An 18280-nucleotide genomic window follows, 5' to 3' on the forward strand; every position below is an offset into this window, starting at 1 on the left:
AAAAAGTAGGCTGCATTTAGAAGAGATTTATCATGATTAAAGGGGGAGTGGGGCGGGGGGGATACTGCAACAATAAGACAAAGACAAGCCTGTAAATCATAAAGCAAAACAGCTTTTACTGTCAGGGATGGGGACTGAAAGCTCAGCCAGCCTGTTCTAATGCTAAACTGAAACTTCAGGAGAGCTGATCAGTACTCTGGAGCAAAATATTCCTTAAGTATTCCTTAAACATGGCAGGGACACACTACTTTCTTAAAACCCTTGAAAAGGTGAACAATTGTGCTTATTCATGTTTAACCATGACTTTATACTTACAACTGTTTCCCCCTTCCCCCCCCCCAACACAAACACTAGCTGATGTTGCTGCCAAGCATCTGTATAATTACCGCATTGTATCTTTAGTCACAATAATAGGCTCTTTGAAAAAGGGGAAAGAAGCCTTTCCGTGCTAGCATGTGTGTTTTTTTTTTTTTTTTTTTCCATTGTTTGTGATTTTGTTGGTGATAGTGGTGCTCTTGCATTCTTGTAACTTCTTTGCCGTTCAAAGATGTGACTGAATACTGAGATGCTGGCACATATTGATGCTAGGTCTTGGAAGAAGAGCGCTTGTTTGCCAGAGAGGTATCTGCTGCCGTGAGCTGTTCTAACTCCAGGCCATTCCTTATCTGCCTGAACCGAGTACTGACTTTCCTATTGCAGTCTGAAAGTTGTTCTGGTCCAGAGAAGACCATTTCTACCTTGGTAGACAAAGTAGTGCTGTGTGAAGGCTGAGGTACAAGGTGACACGGCACTTGCTGCTTGGCTACATGAATGCTTACGTACCACCTTGCTTGTGAAACTTCTAGAAGTATTTAACATTTGCGTGGAAAACTCAGCTATTGACTAACCTTTAGAAAGGTGAATGCTGCGAACTCTAAGCTTAAGGTAAACTGAACTTTGGCATGAAACCCCCTAACCACAGCTGCTGCCTGAAACAAAGAGTGTCTTCTGAACCTCTCTGGCCATTCCAGAGTGCTTTTTTTTTTTTTCAGGAGCATTGAGCCCCTGCAACTCTGAGAATCCTTCAGAAGTGCAGGCACTGCCTCTTAAGGACCAGCCTGAAATATCTCTGTACTCATGTGCAACCTTCCAGCACGCTGAAAGGGTACAGAAATATCATGCTGCTCTCGCAGGTCTAACTGACTGCAAGAGTAGGATTGCAGTCTGTGCCAGCGATACAGGGACATGACTTTCAAACTTTGAGGAAGTGGTCAAAGACACCACCTGAGTTTAAAGTATGAGCAAAACCATCATGGGAAACACTGAGCTACAGCTTTTGAGCTGCTTTTGGCATGAAGCATTCCTCCGTGTCATAAGCCTCTTTAATGGCCATCTGCTGCTGCAGGCACTGGCTCCTGCTGGAAGCAGTGCATCCTGCTGCACAGCTGGCTGTCCTCTACTGTGTGCAGTACTGCACTGGGCCCAAAGCCCCAGAAACCAGCATGCTTAGCCCTGAGTATCAGAGAAGGGAGGAGAAAAGGAGGGAGAATGGAAAAGGATTAGAAACATGAAGCTGGAAAGTTTCTGGCATTGAACAAAAGGTACAGTAGGTACTCTTTCATTTTAAGCACTTAAGTAAACAGATAATTAAATGAACAAATCGAAGTGTCTCATTTTCCAAGGCAGGAAAAAAATGCTTTAAGTTTTGATAAGTAAAGTGTCAGACTGAGCACTAGTCTGTGACAGTATGTGAGCTCACACTGAGTTTGTACTCAATCACAACAGCTGGTGCTGTTCAGCACTGTTGTTTACACATGCAGAAAATGTAATTTCTGTAATGCACTATGCTTAACTTTTTTTTTTAAAATAGTGCAAACAAATGGACTGACCTGCTGAGGAACATGCTGTATCTTTAAGGTCTATCTGGAATGACTCATCTAACCTACAGCATGGAGTTAAGGGTTTGTTTCCCCTAGTTTGTATCTGGGCAGACTCCTCAGCCTCTTGCAAGGGACAGGCACAGAGTGGTAGCAGACCCAAGATTCAACTTGTGTTTTTATTTGTATAATTAGGAACATTGATCACAGTACTGTGGCAATCTTAATTTAGCAGTGGCTTCTGATTACAGTATTATTGATCTGACTCCTCCACTTTTGTTGAAGCTGCTTATTTCTTTTTTAACAGCAGATTCTGAATCAAATGTTACTGTTCTGAAATTCTTACAAAAACAATTAAATCTACCAAGAGAGCACAACTTAAAGATTAATGCAGTAGAAGAGAGAGAAAGCAGTATAACTTAAGGTAAAAATGTTTAAAACCCCAGTGTAGGAAATTCTTCCACTCACATAATTATGAAAGAGATGAACAGATACCTTGTTAGTGAAGTGTAACAAGATACACCAGCATCTTGGAAGCACACAGACATTAAGACATTGAATAAGCTGAGGAATAAAGCTGGACCATTAACCAGGATGTAGGCTATGTCTACCTGTACAAGCCTGACAGTATTGCTTCGTGTATTTCAAGTTTAGATCAGAAGGGACCGTTGTTTTCACTAACCCAATATTTTTGATGATAAAGACCACTGAACTTCATCATAGTAGCATTATGCTGAGTCCAGTTAGGCTATGTCTAAGTCTAGACAAGCACCCAGTGTTGACTGGTGGACACCAGGGGATACAGATCTGTAACTCCCTCAATTTTTCAAATAGGTACCTTGCAAGTATTATTGGAAAGCTTTGTGCATCTTTTAAAAATATAACACAGGCTGCTACTGCAGGGAAATAGGATAAAAATCTTTATTGTTCCACCTTTGTCAGAGTTCATTTTCTATTGATATGCATTTCTGTAACTGTAGTTTATGTTAGGCCTCTAAGGAGCTGAGGTTTCTAATATGGAGTAGCAAAAAAAACCAACCACCTTCAAAACCAATTCAATCCCAGGTCTTCAAGTAATATACCACTTCAGCACAAGGAACCTCCATGATTAGGGTTAATTAGATCTTCCACCTCCTTTTCCTGTGTTCTTTGTCCTCATTTCATGCCAAGCTTTCACCAGAGGTTCTCTGTTCTTCCATATGAGCTCATGACCGTAAGTCACATACCACCTGAGAAAGAAAGTACTAGTTAAATTTAACTGCAACTTTTCTCAGCACCTGAGGAACAGACTGATCACTAAAGGCAGCTAGATGCTTGTAACAGTGGACAAGATTAAACTGAGGCACAAGTAACATTCTTGGAGAGCAGTGATGTTAGCTAAGCCACTTGTTCTCTTGACTCCATTTAACTTTTATGTCCTTGCTTGTTTTGGTGCTGAGCATTAAAAGGCATGAACACCTTCCAATTTCATGCTCTCATGAATTCTATTTAAAAAGATACAAAACCTACTTCCATTTAACACTGTTAAAAGAGTACAGTTGCTTGTGCTAATCCTTACTACCCCCACCAGATAAAAGGTATTTTTCTTGCATGTAAAGACAACAGAAACATAAACAGCCACACTCCTTTAAAGTGAATTTTCCACTATTAACAACTCAGTGAAGAATTAATCTATTGAAGTGTTCTGAATCCATTTATACTGATTTTCATACAGTTTTGTATAGATATAAGTGATTAAGCAGGGGAGGTCATGGAGGACAGGAGAGGGAGAAGTGGAAAGGGAAGCAATAACATAAAAAGATGTTGACAATTGTCTGTGAAGCAATGTATAGAAAACATGCGGTTCAATCTGGGAGCTAGTGGCCCTGTTTAAGGATGAAGTGGCCAAAATGATCACTGAGTAGAAAGTATATGCACACATATATGAAAGTTACTTGTAAAACTTGTCTTTACTGCATCTGATATCATATTTTAATAATATACAAGTCTGTATTACAATGAGCAGCTGGTATAGCTGCATCAAGGTAGGAAGTAGCTACAAATTAGCAAGTCTACACCAACTGCCTCTGATGTCAGAGAAAGGGTGGAAAACAGACTGTGCAGAGCAAAACTTACACTAAAGTAAACAGCAAGCACAGGCAAACCAGTCTGGAAACCAAAATTAGTACTTTCCAACTTCTAGAATATATCTTCCAGACTAGTCACACTGTGTGAACAAACATTGTTAATCACTGTGCAGTCTGATCTCATGAAAAGATCAAAGGAACAGCATTCTGCAAATTTCCAAATGTTCCTAAGTTCCTTGATCAGTTTGCTGCAGAATAAACTCACTGGGCACACTTCTGCATCAAGCTTTAAATTCATTTTTTTTAATCAGTCCTAGTTAAAATTCGGGTAGGCTTTTAACCTATGTTTAAAAATGCTCTTAGCAATAAGTGTGCAAGTTAAGACAACAGTCGGTGTGAAAAGGGGAAAAACTCATTAGGTAATACAGTTCAAACATGAACAATGCAGAACTGTTTGCTAGAAACTAGTTTGTAGTAGTTCTTCCCAATTAGGCTTCACAAAAAGATGAAAGCAGCAACACTGATAAACAACAGTAAAGGCTGTTTGAAGAACTTGGCCTCAGCTCATTCTCATTCAGCTCTTTCTAAACTGGTAATTAGAAACAAACATTCATACATGAGGATTTAGTTAGCTCTTCAACTCAAGAGATGTTTTAATTTGTCCATGCCGTGTTTTGTGAGAATCTACTCAGTCCTGTGACTCTCTTCAATGTTCTGGGGAGAGAGCAGGACAGAGAAAGACAGTCCAGGCTACAGTGACAGGACAATCAAATGTTTAACCTGTCATTTAAAGACAGTTCAGCTTCTAAGTTAGGTAAGTGCAGGAAGAAAGCGAATTTGTGAGTATTCAGAAAGTGAATAGGAAGAGTTTAAATATAAACCAGACTTACATTCCAAATAGAGCTCCCCCTAGATGTGCAGCATGGTCAAAAAATCTCCAGCCTAGAGCAAGCCCTGCAGTGTCAAATGCAATTATGGCTTTTAAAGCCTGGAAAAGAAGAGAACACGGAACAGAAAGGATCAGACACAGTATATAACGAGCACTGGTAACAAAGCTTTATACACAGCAAACTTCTGGATCAAAAAGCATCCCTTAAACTTTTTATCAATGCAAACACTATAAAAAAAAATTCAAAAAATGGACTCAGTCTGTTAGCTGTACTGTAGTGCCAAAATACAGTCATGAGCAACCACAGAATAATGGTGGATAGGAACGTTGTCTTCTCAAATAATCTATTTGTTCAAAGCTTTATTTCTACAACTATGTATATTTTAATCTTAGGTCAGTATATTTCCTAAACTTAGGTCAGAGAAAAAGAGAAAACTACCTGGGAAGTATTACAGTCATAAAAGACACCATAAAATAAAAAAGAGTAGTATTCTCATTCACTAATTCTGACATAGCTGAATGACACAACCTTCTACTGGACAGAACAATGTGGGGCAGCATCCCTGTCTTCCCCTCTGACAGCTATTGATCGTCACACTTTCCTAAGTGACCCATCTGTTAGAAGGAAGAAAATCAGGATGACAGTGAATAATTCTGTGGCAAGAAACATGAGCAATAGTTTAACATCCTCAGGAGACACAAACCACCATAGTTGTAATTATGCAACGTTTTACTGAATGCATTATTTCAAGAGACTGACAGAAGTAACATTAGGATGAAGTGTTACTTTAAGTAGAATTTCTTTCCTTGAGCATAGGTGTTAAAATAGCAGCTATGTTGCTATATTGGCTTTTTTCTTTTAAAAGCCCATTACAGTATACATGAGGTAGGCTATAGGAATACATTAAGTTTAGAAATTACTAAGAACTTCTAGCATTTAAAGGCTGTATCAGAAAATATTCTGAGATTTACACCATAATAGCCAGTGTTGTTCTTTATTTACTGTTGTAATGAGTGCTTCCTCATGGCAATGCTATCTGTGGCTCTGACAGTATTTTCACCCTGGTTTCTTTTCAGGAAAGATACAATTGAAGGTTAGCATGCAAAAAACTAACAACACCATAACATATCACATAACTCAAACAGAAGGGCAAGAAAAACATGAAGGCTGTATTTGAGAACATTGTTGAAATTTGTAAGCTGTATTTACAAAAAATATTAAACTGCATCATCTTAGGATGACAAAGATTAACCGCCTTAGGTAACATAGGAAAGCAACTGTTAAGTGGTGGACCACAGGCAATTAACTTATTCGAGCAAGTCAAAATATACATGAGAAGCTTTTCTTAAATGGCGTGTGTATGAACGCATCTCAAAGCATTTAATGAAAAATGGACTGCTAGTAGTACACATAAAGGGAAGCCTCAACAGTTTATTTCTAACCCAAGAATGTTCTCGCAAGTATCAACAGGAGGTGTTCTTCCAGTGCTAGAATGTTATTTCCCTTGAGACGCAAGACTCTGTTTTCTCAGTCTTGACCAATCTTACTTCAAAAAGAGAATCTAAATATTAGTCTGTAATAACTATTGCTATGCAAAATATTGCCCTTCAGAAAGACTTATATCTTTCTAATGTCTGAACAGTTTATGCACGTAGTCCTCAGACAGAAGAACTCCCAATTTCCTTCACGTCTTAGTATCAGATTCGCAACACACCCATGGAGAGGATGACATTTAAGATAATTCTGAAATCACTGCACACTTGTGTAAGTGACTCTGCCAGGCTGCGTTAACTCAGAATCAGTCTCCAGGCCTTCCATGACCTTGTAGTCTTTTTCAAAGCAAATTTAACAGCTTAGAAACTCAAATGAAGAGGACATGCCTTAAGATAAGGGATAGGCACACAAAAAAACGTTTTAAGAGTAGGATTTCTTTTGAAGTTCAAAGGTACTTACACTTCCTGCTGTAAATGTGAACATTGGAAGAAATATGATTGCTAGTTTTGCTTCAGGCATCTTTGTACATACAGCTGCAAGGACAGTCATTATAGCTCCTGACTGTAAAAACATTAAAATATATTAGAAGTAAGCCGAGATATTACGTAAGGGTAAAAATATTTTTCTGAATGTGAGCCTTTTTCCTTTTGGCTTTCATTATTTTTTCTAACACAGCCCTGTGATAGGTCATGAAGTATCACAGCAGTGTTGAGAATAAAAATAAGACTTTAATGTCAAAAACTACAAATACTGGGAAAAACTCATGCTCTTACCTAGCCTCCAATAATCAAGAAAAAAAAATCCCATTCTTAAGATATCGAATGTTAACATGCTTTTTGTAGCGAGCTCTATAGAAATTTTTATATGCATTAAAGCAGACCCAAACACTTCAGAAGGGATTCTGTCTGAAGCTTGTGCCAAACAAAACAACGGAAGTAAGAGGGACAGGAACAAGAAGTCTTTCATTAATGAAACAACAAATCCCTGGTCTGTACTGAAGTGACTGCAGGCTTTTCTATCTCTTGAAAATTCTCAATGGAAAGGCTGTGAATACCATAAACTAATGCAACGTGTCAATTTCAGTAAGTTCAACTCAGTAAAAGAAGTGGAAAGTCACATGGAAAGCGACTTGCTCCAGATATAATTTATTCATAAAATAAAGGGAAAATAAGACAGCATTAACAAAACTCTTAGAGACTTCCGGTAACATTTCTCATTCCCATTGAAAAACAAAAAACTTTGTTAAAAGCTAAATGTTTAGTAAAAGAGGAGACTGTAAAACTTGGCAAATGGCTAGGTTCACTTCAAATTTATAGCAAGTTCAGTGTTTTAAAACCTTATAGTACTAAAAATACCTGTAAAGAACAGATAACCATAACACATCCTCAACCTACCTCGTACCCTTCACGTAGTAAGACTTTGGGCAGCAGTGCTGCTTTCTGCACAGTATTCCCTATAGCTTCCACTAGCATCCCATGCTGACTCTGACTGGTTACATGATTTCTTTCAAAAGTAGTGTTTTCAGAGCAGACAATTATACACAATTATATAGTAACAGTTTTGAAATAAGTTGTAGAACTGAACTCTCTGCTCAGTGACGCAAGGTCCTGCTCATTAAGCACTCATTTACAACCCACTACAACATCTGGTAGTTCTGGGCTGTCACTGCAAGAGTTGAAATATTTGAAGAATAGCCAAGTTCTTGCACAGGAGTAACTGCTGGATTGCTTGGTTTCAGTAACCCTTCCTTGTTTCTATCATACAGAATATATTATTTTAAGCAGGTAAAAGAAGACAAGAAGACAGCAGTCTATGAAACTAACATTAGAAATTATATAGCGTCTCTTATATTCCAGATACTCACAGCTCCAAGGGATGGTTCAAACTTCCCAGTGGCCATTTTAGCAACGTAGCTGACAAAAGTAGAGACAACACCTAGAAAGGTAAAGTGACAATTAGAAACCACATCTGCAACGCAGGCAAGCATCAGAAAGCTAAACATCATTGGTACATTCTAAAGAAGCTAATGGCTTCTTTAGCCATTAGCTAAAAGCTAAAGCTTTATTCAAGTTTAAAAAAAAAAAAAAAACAACTGTAAACTTTTCATAGGAAATTCCCGTATGTCTGCTCTAAGAGCTATTTTGTTTTGGTGACTGTGGTGGTTTTACCTTGCTAGGCACCTGAACTCTACCACAACCGCTCTCACTCCCCCCCTCAGAAGAGGAAGGGAAGAAGAAAAGGAAAAAAACCTCATGGGTTGAGATAAGGATAATTTAATTAAAGGAAAAATGATTATCACAGGAAAATTAGTATGAACTAAATAATAATGCTAAAGGGAAAAGGGGAAAAAACAAGTAAAGGCCGTGCGGAAGTGCAGAGGAAAGAAATTGCTCTCTACTTCCCACCAGTGAGTGATGCTTGACCACGTCCTTGAAGCAGGGCCTCAATGCACATAGCCATTGTTCGGGAGGACAGATGTTTTCATGAGAGCCTGCCCCTCCTCTCTTCTTCCTTTTTCCACCTTTTATTGCTGAGTGTGACATATGGTATGGAATATCCCTTTGGTTGGTTTAGGTCAGCTGCCCTGGTAATGTTCCCTCCTCCCCTCTTGTCCACCCCCAGCCTGCTGGCTCTGGGGGATTAGAGGGAGTCCTGATGCTGTGCCAGCACTGCTCAGCAGGAGACAACAGTGGTGTGATCCCACTGCTGTTCTAGCTACAAGTGCAGAGCACAGCACTGTATGGGCTGCTGCAGGGAAAGTTAACTCCATCCCAGCCCAACCCAGTACAGTAACTAAGTATGACTGAAAACCAGATACTTGGATTTTCATGGTATTTTGAAGCCCAGTACCCTAAAGCCATCAGACTTCCATGTGACAGCAAATAAGCACTGCAGCTAGCATAGAGCAGTGTGTGGGGCTGAATAATTGCTATCTGTCATCATATGCTTATTAACCATGTACACTTTATTTGCATGAATACATATTTTTATATGTTGCAAATATATGTATTTCACATTACCAGCAGAAAGATACACTGCAATGAACTGCTCACATCCCAGGAGAGAGACAATGCTGCTGGAAAAACTCCATAAAACATACATATTTGCTGCCATGTGGAAAAGAGAGAAGTGACTAAACGTAGAGAGCAGCATCGGAGAACACAAGGCTCCTACAAGAGAGAAAAAATCATGAAAAAAAGTCAGTGGTTAACTTGAACATCTCATGCAGACTAGATAGATATTCATTAAGAGATACTATAAGCTAATTGTATTTAGAATCCTCAAATACAAACTATGTAATAAACCCCAAAATGTAACAAGCTTCAAATTCCATGCAATACCTCTTGAAAAATAGTACACCCCAAAAATATGCAAGCTGTATGAACAGCTACTTTAGAAAGTTTCAATTACCTACTAGGAAATGTTTCACATAAAATTTCAATCTAAAAACACTTGTTCTATGCTTTGGAGAGAAAGATTCTGATAAATGTACACAGCAAAACTTTTTATTATATTAATAGGAAAAACTATATAAAATGATTTTACTAGGAAGACTGATTCAGAATGGAAAATTTTCTTCTTCTCAAAAGAAAAACTAGTTCTTTGTGCAACAGCAGCCTTGAAAATGTAAAAAAAAAAAAAAAAAAAAAAAAAGCCTATTAGCAGGTTTAAAGGTCAACATTATTTAAGCAGGAGAGTTTGGGATGACTGCTTTGCATAATAACTAGCTTTAGCTTTGGAGTGTGGGAATTGGTTGAGTTTCCATTTCGGCAGAAACTACTTTCCTCATGCACATTTGTCTCATTCTTTTAATTCTTTTCTCTACTGTGGAAATGAAAGTTAATTGTTCTGCTATTAAATACTAGTAACTTACTTCAGTAACTTACTTCCCTAAGTTAACCTCTTCAAAATATTTCACATGCAGCGAAAGCCAAGTTTGTTTGTTTGGCAGGAGGGGGGAACACAAGACCACCCAAAGTTTGAAAAAAGGTGCCTGTACATAGCATACTGACTAACGTTTTATGAAGACTGGGATGATTAGTGTTCTGTCCAGGAAAGCAGCTGGGGCTGATATCGCTAATAGAAGTGCCTCTTCATCTTTAGGAAGGCAGGAACTGCATCCCACTGAATGCAGTAAGAGGCCAGGCAACAGTTCTGATATTACAGTATTTAGAAAAGTACTGGTGGTGGTTTCTTCAAAAAAAACAAAACAAAAAAACAGAAACAAACAAAAACAAAACCAAAAAAAAAAAAAAAACAGAAACAAAAAACCTACGAAATGGATCCATTACCTCTAATTTTTTCTCCATTCAAAGAGTTTCCTATCTAGACAAAATGACGTGTTTGGGCATGACTGAGCTTACCTGCAGCTCCATCACCCACAAGCAAAACACCATCCCAAGCTTTTGCGGTATGATCAAAGGCTCTATTATACACCAACATAGACAATTCACCCAAATTACTGTTGACTTACTGGAGGATGGATCTGAGGTGAAATATGTAAACATAATCCGTCGCATACCAGGCAGCCTCCATAAACAGAATACGAAGACATTTGCAGCTATAATACCTAGTAAAAGGGAAAAGTATAAACAAATTTTGAATGTAACATGCCAAAATTCTTACTGTAAACAGGCATTCAGAAGTACGCTTGCAAAAAATCATACCATAAACTTTATGGAGTTTAGAAAAAGCAAAAAGAAATACAGGAATTCAGCTTATATAATGGAAATCTTAGCAATAGAACATTTAATTGCAACTGTTTTATTTTGACGTACAGTGTAACAAATGCAGCAATCCAGGAAATCTGCACTGAAAACATTCAAGCTCTGGTTTCAAACTTACGTTCCCCTATAGAGCCAATGAAGGAAAAAACAGCTAAAAGAGGTCCATTTCTTGCCTCTAGCTGCTTATTTCCAAATGCCACCAACCAGCTGCACTTAACTGCACACGGAGGAGAGAAGGCTAAGGGAACCATACAAACATGCAGTATACATCCCTTCCACTTTACAGACAGGTTTGGGTTTGAAGAGATTCTATAATACCAGTTAGATATGAAGTGTAAAAAGTTGACTTGGCATTGCTAAAGCATAGTCATCCCTGTGAGATGCAAACACATGATTTTTTACTTCAGATGTTTACTGTGGTCTTATTTTAGTTTAAAAGAGAGTATACAATATTAGAAATACTGAGATGCAAATTTGTTTCTTGTTTACGGTGCCTCCTCTATTATTATAGGAACAGCCATTTACAGCATTTTACAATAGCTAAAAACATTTAAGGGGAAAATTGTGCTTCCTTTACAGAATAGTAAATATCACATAATGATTCTCTATTTGAAGTTTGTAACAAAACGTAAGAATGGTGAGAAACTGCAATGTGTAAGTCCTAGAACCAAAACTTCTATACATCTCTTGACACTCTATCTTATTCCATGATGTTAGAGGAAATATTTTCCTTGTATGCTGCAGCAAGATGTCAAAGAACCATCAACCGTTTCAGTACAGTAAGCCCAATCTTGTGATGGCAGTCAAGGGCAAGTATCCCAATGGCTCAGGATACACCAGCTAGAATTTAGATAGTTTATTAGATTAACCAGATGTTGAGAGATGCTCCAAAGAATAGGAGTCTTCACCCTCCAGACCCAATGCAACGCTTATTTGTATTGTGACCTGACTGGATGTTGAAAAGTAATTCAAGTCATTGTACAATGTAGAAAAATAAATAACATAGCATAATGTTATATTCCTCCCTGTGGTGGTGAACACAGCCATACTATTTAACAGAGTACGCAACTCCAGCCAACCTTTGTTGGGTGAGAAAAACCACACAATTACTTAATCTTTCAAGACAGTGCTTACAGAATTGCATGGAAAAAGCACGTAACTAGCTCATGTTACTTCTAAAAGTATTTTCTGTTTTTCTGCGGTTCCTGAAAAAAAACATTCCAGGGGCAGGATTCTAGCTAATCCTCTCCAATCTCACACAGATGCACAGGAATTTTTGATGCACATAAAAATACATTCTGAGAAAGAAGTGTAGCAGAAACCACATATGTGCAGGTACAAGTTTACACATGCTTGGTGCCTAACAACCTAAACGTGGTATGAAAGCCATCTGTTTTAACATACTGTACCTGTTTGCCATATTTCTCTTCCTGTGAATGTCTAATACTTGTAAGCTAACACAAACCTGTCACAGTCCGCTGACCCTCAGTCAGGTTATTCCACCAGCTGTTAACCTGAAACAGAATTGGTATTCATCAGTGCCGTTGTGGGGTATTTGCCATTTCAGAAATAGTCACAGAAAGGTCTACCTTTTTAAGAAAAGCATTTGTTTGAAATCTGTCAAGGAAATCAGCTTCAAACTTGTTATTTTTCTTAGTGATTTAGCTTTTCAAGTCAGCATTTCCTTACTCAAGAGTAGTTCTACTTTCCTTCTCATTTAATATCCAAGAGTAGATCAAGAGTTTCTTCAAAAAGAATGGGGTTATATCATTTTGCAGAACTTTTTGCAGGGTTACCTCTGCTTGTACTGAAGAAGGATATAGCCCATAATGCTTACTTTAGCAGGTTACCAAAGATAGCATCGACCTTGCCTCGACTAAGCCTCACCCTAATGCTATCTAACATCACACCACCCACCTTTCAGAGATTCCACTTTTGTGCCAGGGTCACTTTTGCAGAGGTGGCTCACAAGATGTGGAATCCATTCCCCCTTGCGTCCAGCTCACCCAGCCCTCCTTCAAGTTTAAAACCCCTGAAAAAGTTTATTTTGAGTGCAGTCAGCCCACACGCAAATTCCATCCCCCGCTTTCCCTTTTTAAGCTTTCCGAATTATTTTGGACAAGTATTTTCTTGCTAGCTCCATGACCTTCCAATCATATCAATGGGGGCAATGTCAAAAACTCAGTTATAGGCTGGAGGCAGGAAGAAATAATGCTCTATGAAACTACCTGTGTGCGACCTGGTACCTGTGTAACAGCTTCACTGCATTTTTTGTTTAATGCTCTGGCACAGGACAGATATCAGTATCTCCTACCAATTTCTCCAGCAGAAAGACCATAAACTAAGATGATTTTCCTATAACACAGTAATAGAATGCTCTCAGAGTCTATTGGGAGGTCCTGAATCTAAAACCAGAACTTACCTGCTGAAGACAGGGGCTGGGAATTTAAGCCTATTAACAACAGGGTGGTTTTATTTCTGGATAGCTAGTCAGCAAATCTTCTCCTTCAGGTTTTGAAGGAAACCAGAAGTACAAAACCCAAACTATTTGACATATAACTCAGGGGCAGTCACATTCTCACCTGCACTTCATATAAACTGAGCAGGAAAGCATGCCCATTTGGAAAAAAGTACCACAGCACACACACTTGGCGCTACAAAACCAGCTCCCGTGTGCCATCCAGGATACCATGTTCCTCCAGCGGCCCCACCTCCCTCAAAAAAGCAACCAGAACAAGCCTGGTCTGCCACATGCTACAGCAGTAACCTTGAAACACACATGTATTTTTTAGCTTTAAATATGCTTAACTGAACAGTGAATGACTGGTATCTTCCAGGATGCCAACTAACTGTACGAGTCTTGCAGCAGTTACGTTGTTCTTACTGCCCAGATGTCAAAGCGAAGTAGCTGGATGGAAACCTTGGCTTTCATTACAAAAGCCCCTCAAACCCTGATGGTTTGTGCAGTAAAGTCTGAAAATCTGAATGCGTTTCATTCAAAAACAAGGAAATACGCTTATTGTCCAGAATTTAAGCCAGTTCCATCACCTCTGGGAGCTCAAGTTTGGTTTTGAGAAGGCTTAAAAATGGCAATTTGAAGTTTTTGATAGTGAAGAAGCAAAAGGTGTATTCTTTAGCTATACACTGACTACTCCTGACCTTTCCTCCACACATTTCAGGGTGAACGTGGCGTTTGTCTGCTATGTGGGTTGCGCAGTGATGCTGTGAATTAGTTTGTTATCGCTGGTTCTACCATTATTTTTCATGGAACAAAGTAACGTAATTTGCTTAGAATGAGGAGCAGTTTGCTGGGCGCCTGTCCCCTCTCGGCGTTACAAGCCTGAGCCATACTCGGTGCGGGCACACATACCTGCTTTCTGAAGTCGCCCCTCTTCTGCGGGCGGATTCTGTCCAGCCAGTCCGCCCGAGCTCCCTCGAAATACGTCTGGACCCGGGCCTTGAGCGCCTCGTACTGCCAGATGGCAGCGGCCCCGAATGCGGTGCCTGTGAACTGGGCAACGGCGGGACAGCCTCAGCCCGGGCCGGCGGCCCGAGGCCGGGCCTCCGCCGGCTCCCTCCCCGCCCGCCGAGCCACTCACCCCCACGGCGAACAGCAGCGGCCTGACGAGGCGGCGGGCCGGGGGGCGGCCGGCGCGGGCGGGCGGCGGCGGGCAGAGGCTGCGGCGGGGCGGTGCGGGGCGCGCCTCAGCGGCGGGCGGCTCGGCGGCGGCGGCGGGGGGGGGCTCCTCGGTTCGCGGCCGCGCCCGCCGGAACCCCCGGCGCGGCTCCAGCAGCACCGTCAGCCTGCGGGGGGAGACAGCGGTGGGGCGGGGAGCCGGGATGCACCCCCCGCTCCCGGCCCGTTCCCTCCCGCCCCGGCCCGGCCGTACCTGTGCGCCCGCGGGCCGGCGGCGCGGGCCCAGCACCACCACGCCATCTTGGGCGCCTCCCCGCCCGCCGAGAGCTTCCGGGGCGGCCGGCCGCCATCTTGCGGGCGCGGCCGGGGGAAACTGCCTCAGCCTAGCCCGCCCCGGAGGGGCCGCCATGTTGGGAGGGGAGGCGGGAAGGAGGGGCCGCCATGTTGGGAGGGGCGTGAGGGAGGGGCCGCCCGGGGGTTTGACTGACGGGAGCGGGGCTGACGAAGACCGACAGCGAAATAAATAAATAAATAAATAAATAAATAAATAAATAAATAAAAGTGTTCGCTTTGTAAATTGCTTAATGGAGTTTGAAGAAGCGGTGTGCGCCTTTCTGGTTATGTCCGTTGGCATGGGCGCGGTGCGTGCCAGGCACGGCTCAGGCATGAGCGAGCGGAGCTGCCGAAACGAAGCAGTTGAACAGGCTGCGGGTTATCTGAGGTGTGCACCAGGAGGGAGTCACATGCTGCTGCAGGAAAGGTCCCGCATGCGTGTGAGGGAAGCGTTTCACATGCAAAGCGGTTGTGTAATCTGCAGCCTTGGAGTCGGTTTTGTTTTGACTGGACAAGCCCCGAGCCACCCGGCCCATCTGCGCAGCGGTGCTGCAGCAGGAGGTGGGCCAGCGCTGTCTGCTGAAGTTCCCTCCAGCCTCAGTTCTATAATTCATTGTATGGAAGGAAAATTAATAGCAAGATGGGAAGATTTGTATGTTTTAGGAACTTCAGGTGACTACGGGCTTGATTAGAACATTAGCAAGCTTATCTGCTTCAAGAATACAGTGACAAAATCAAATCATTTGGAAGTAGAGGGGAAAGCAGTTGAGGTTGTTTCTCTTTTCCCTTTTTCTTAACACGTGAAAGATTTTACCTTCTTAAGTCAAGGCCATGACCTGAGGAAACCTCTATAAGCTTGTGATGGAGGGCTGCTTATGTGCTATAGCACTGTATTTAAGTCTGTATTTTATCTCTTTCTAATTGCACTGTTGGTCATGGGTCAGCCTTGGGATTTGCTTGAATAAAGCAATGCTTAGCAGATTGAAAGCTATATGTTGCTGGTGTTAAAAAACACACATATATAGGTACATGAAAACTGTGGTAATCAGCTCCCTGTTTTTCTATGCAACAAAATTAAAAAGAAGTAAAAAGAAATGTTTGATTTAACTTGGCAGCTTAGAGTCTTTTATCACTTTTTTTTTTTCTTTTTTTTTTTTTTTTTTTTCAGGGACCTTATCAGGAGTGTTTGTTTGTTTAAGTGGCTTAAATATTTTTCTTTGTTAACTCTTCCCGTCCTGTGTTCAAACCCCATACAGTTTGGCTGTGCTGTTTTTCAGACTAAGGTGTTCGTTTTGGTCCCCATGGCTTATTTTTATCACATTACAGACCTTAGTTGTATATGGCCTATGGGTGAAGTTTGCAAGGGATGATGCTCTGGGCGTTACGTATTTGTTTAAACATAAAACATTGTTTTGTGGTCAGTTATACTTGAATAGTTGCAAAGCATATTTGCTGTTAGTTGTGCTATCATTTCATTTCTATAAACAGTGAAAGTTTATAGCACCTAGTAAAACCAAGTCCTGAACGGGTGTGTGCAGTACTTGTTGAAAGAGGGGGATAGACATTGTTGTAGTTGAAACAAGCTGCTTTTGAAAGCTTCTTTTGCCAGTGGGAAAATGCTGCTGGGAGTATATAAAGAATGTAAGGAAAGTGGATTTGTTTAAACAAATTAATGGCTTCCCTCTGTTTCTTCCTCTGGCTGTTGTTTTACCCACTGGAGACTTGCATTTCAGGAGGGGCTATCTGTTCCTGCCCTGTATGTCCTATCGATAAGTGCCCCACCAGGCTCCCAGTCCCTGCTGAGAGACCAGACCCACCGCCTGCCCCCTAAGGATTCAGATACCAGCACTGTGTGCTTCACTTTCCAACTAGTAGAGGCTTTCTCAGCATGTTTGGAAAATAAGATGTTCTTCAGCTGATCTGTCATATGTCGTGCCATCAGGGTTTAGTCATCCTCCCACTTTACATTGCCATGTAAATTGAATTGAAATATCACCTTCTAGTTTCAGACCCATTCTGCATTTTACTTGTGAGGAATATTTACACACAGTATGGAGCTCATGGGTGTTATTGTTGGTACCGTAAAGGAAGCTCTGGTACAGGAAGGGATGGTCTATTCTCCCACGTGCCTGGTGACAGGACGAGGGGGGAATGGGCTAAAGTTGTGCCAGGGAGGTTTAGGTTGGATATTAGGAAGAACTTCTTTACTGAAAGGGTTGTGAGGCATTGGAATGGGCTGCCCAGGGAAGTGGTGGAGTCACCGTCCCTGGAGGTCTTTAAAAGGCGTTTAGATGTAGAGCTTAGGGATATGGTTTAGTGGAGGACTGTTAGTGTTAGGTCAGAGGTTGGACTCGGTGATCTTGGAGGTATCTTCCAACCTAGATGATTCTGTGGTTCTGTGTTATATTACCTTTAGCTGACACATTAATACTGGACAGTTATTTTAAGCATGCTGGGTAGAGGAAGGTTGTTCATCTGTATTTTTGTGGAATCTAACTTCTAAGCTTCCTCACTTGGAAGCATGTAATATTTCAAATTACAGTATTTTAATGAGAAGTTTATGCTTACACCTATGTCCTACCCATAGTGATGGCTTATAGTTTTACCTTATTTTCCTTACTGTTAGGAGTGAATTGTGATTGCCTGGGTCATACCAATGTAATGTAAGACAGAAACAGTCATTTGAATTAACAGTCTGTCCATGTGGTACAAAGTCTGCTTAAATTTATTGCTTAATTTAAATTTATCATTTATTTCAAATATTTTCAGTTGACAGTTGTGTGTGCTTTGAAGAGGTTACACAACCACTTGAGAGAAAAGTGCTCCCTTCTCAACAGGAGATTAAACTTTCATAGTGGAATATACATGCTTTTAGGAGTGGAATAAAAGTAATCCTGCTTCCCCTGTGTGAATGAATTCCCGCTGTGTTGTAGTCATTTAAAATGAACGATTATGGGAGGAGGGTTGAATTTTTTTTTTTTTCTTCTTCTTAATGCAGAAAACTTGTATATTCCATTGCAGTGTGGGCTCCATCCTAAAACAAATCCCATCTTCTGTTGTTTGCCTGTCTTACAATAAATGCAGGTTTTCATGAAAGCAGCATCTTGGTGACAGGTGCAGCAAAAGCTTCAAGTAAAACGCTCATTATGAAAATTGTAACAGTATTTTTCTGCATTTCCTTGGAATCTGATGGTGCGTGGGCAGCTCAGCGGCACTGACAAAGCAAGTTATATGCCAGTGATTACCAGGTTAATCTCAGTGTTTTGCTAGTAACTTG

General features: G+C 40.9%; 1 protein-coding gene across 1 annotated transcript; it reads right to left on the minus strand.

Annotated features, from left to right (window-relative positions):
* Positions 1 to 2761: 2761 nt before the first annotated feature.
* On the minus strand, positions 2762 to 15013 carry PARL (presenilin associated rhomboid like). Its single transcript, XM_082767654.1, has 10 exons — positions 14924 to 15013; positions 14633 to 14837; positions 14404 to 14544; positions 12499 to 12547; positions 10781 to 10876; positions 9327 to 9476; positions 8171 to 8241; positions 6766 to 6867; positions 4813 to 4910; positions 2762 to 3085 (listed from the first exon to the last, which is right to left on the minus strand). Exons 1-10 carry the CDS (start codon positions 14968 to 14970, stop codon positions 2971 to 2973), a joined length of 1074 nt encoding a protein of 357 aa, XP_082623780.1. The 5' UTR covers positions 14971 to 15013; the 3' UTR covers positions 2762 to 2970.
* Positions 15014 to 18280: the final 3267 nt, after the last annotated feature.

This window comes from Aythya marila (genome assembly GCF_965140915.1).
Source record: "Aythya marila genome assembly, chromosome: 9".
Taxonomy (NCBI): domain Eukaryota; kingdom Metazoa; phylum Chordata; class Aves; order Anseriformes; family Anatidae; genus Aythya; species Aythya marila.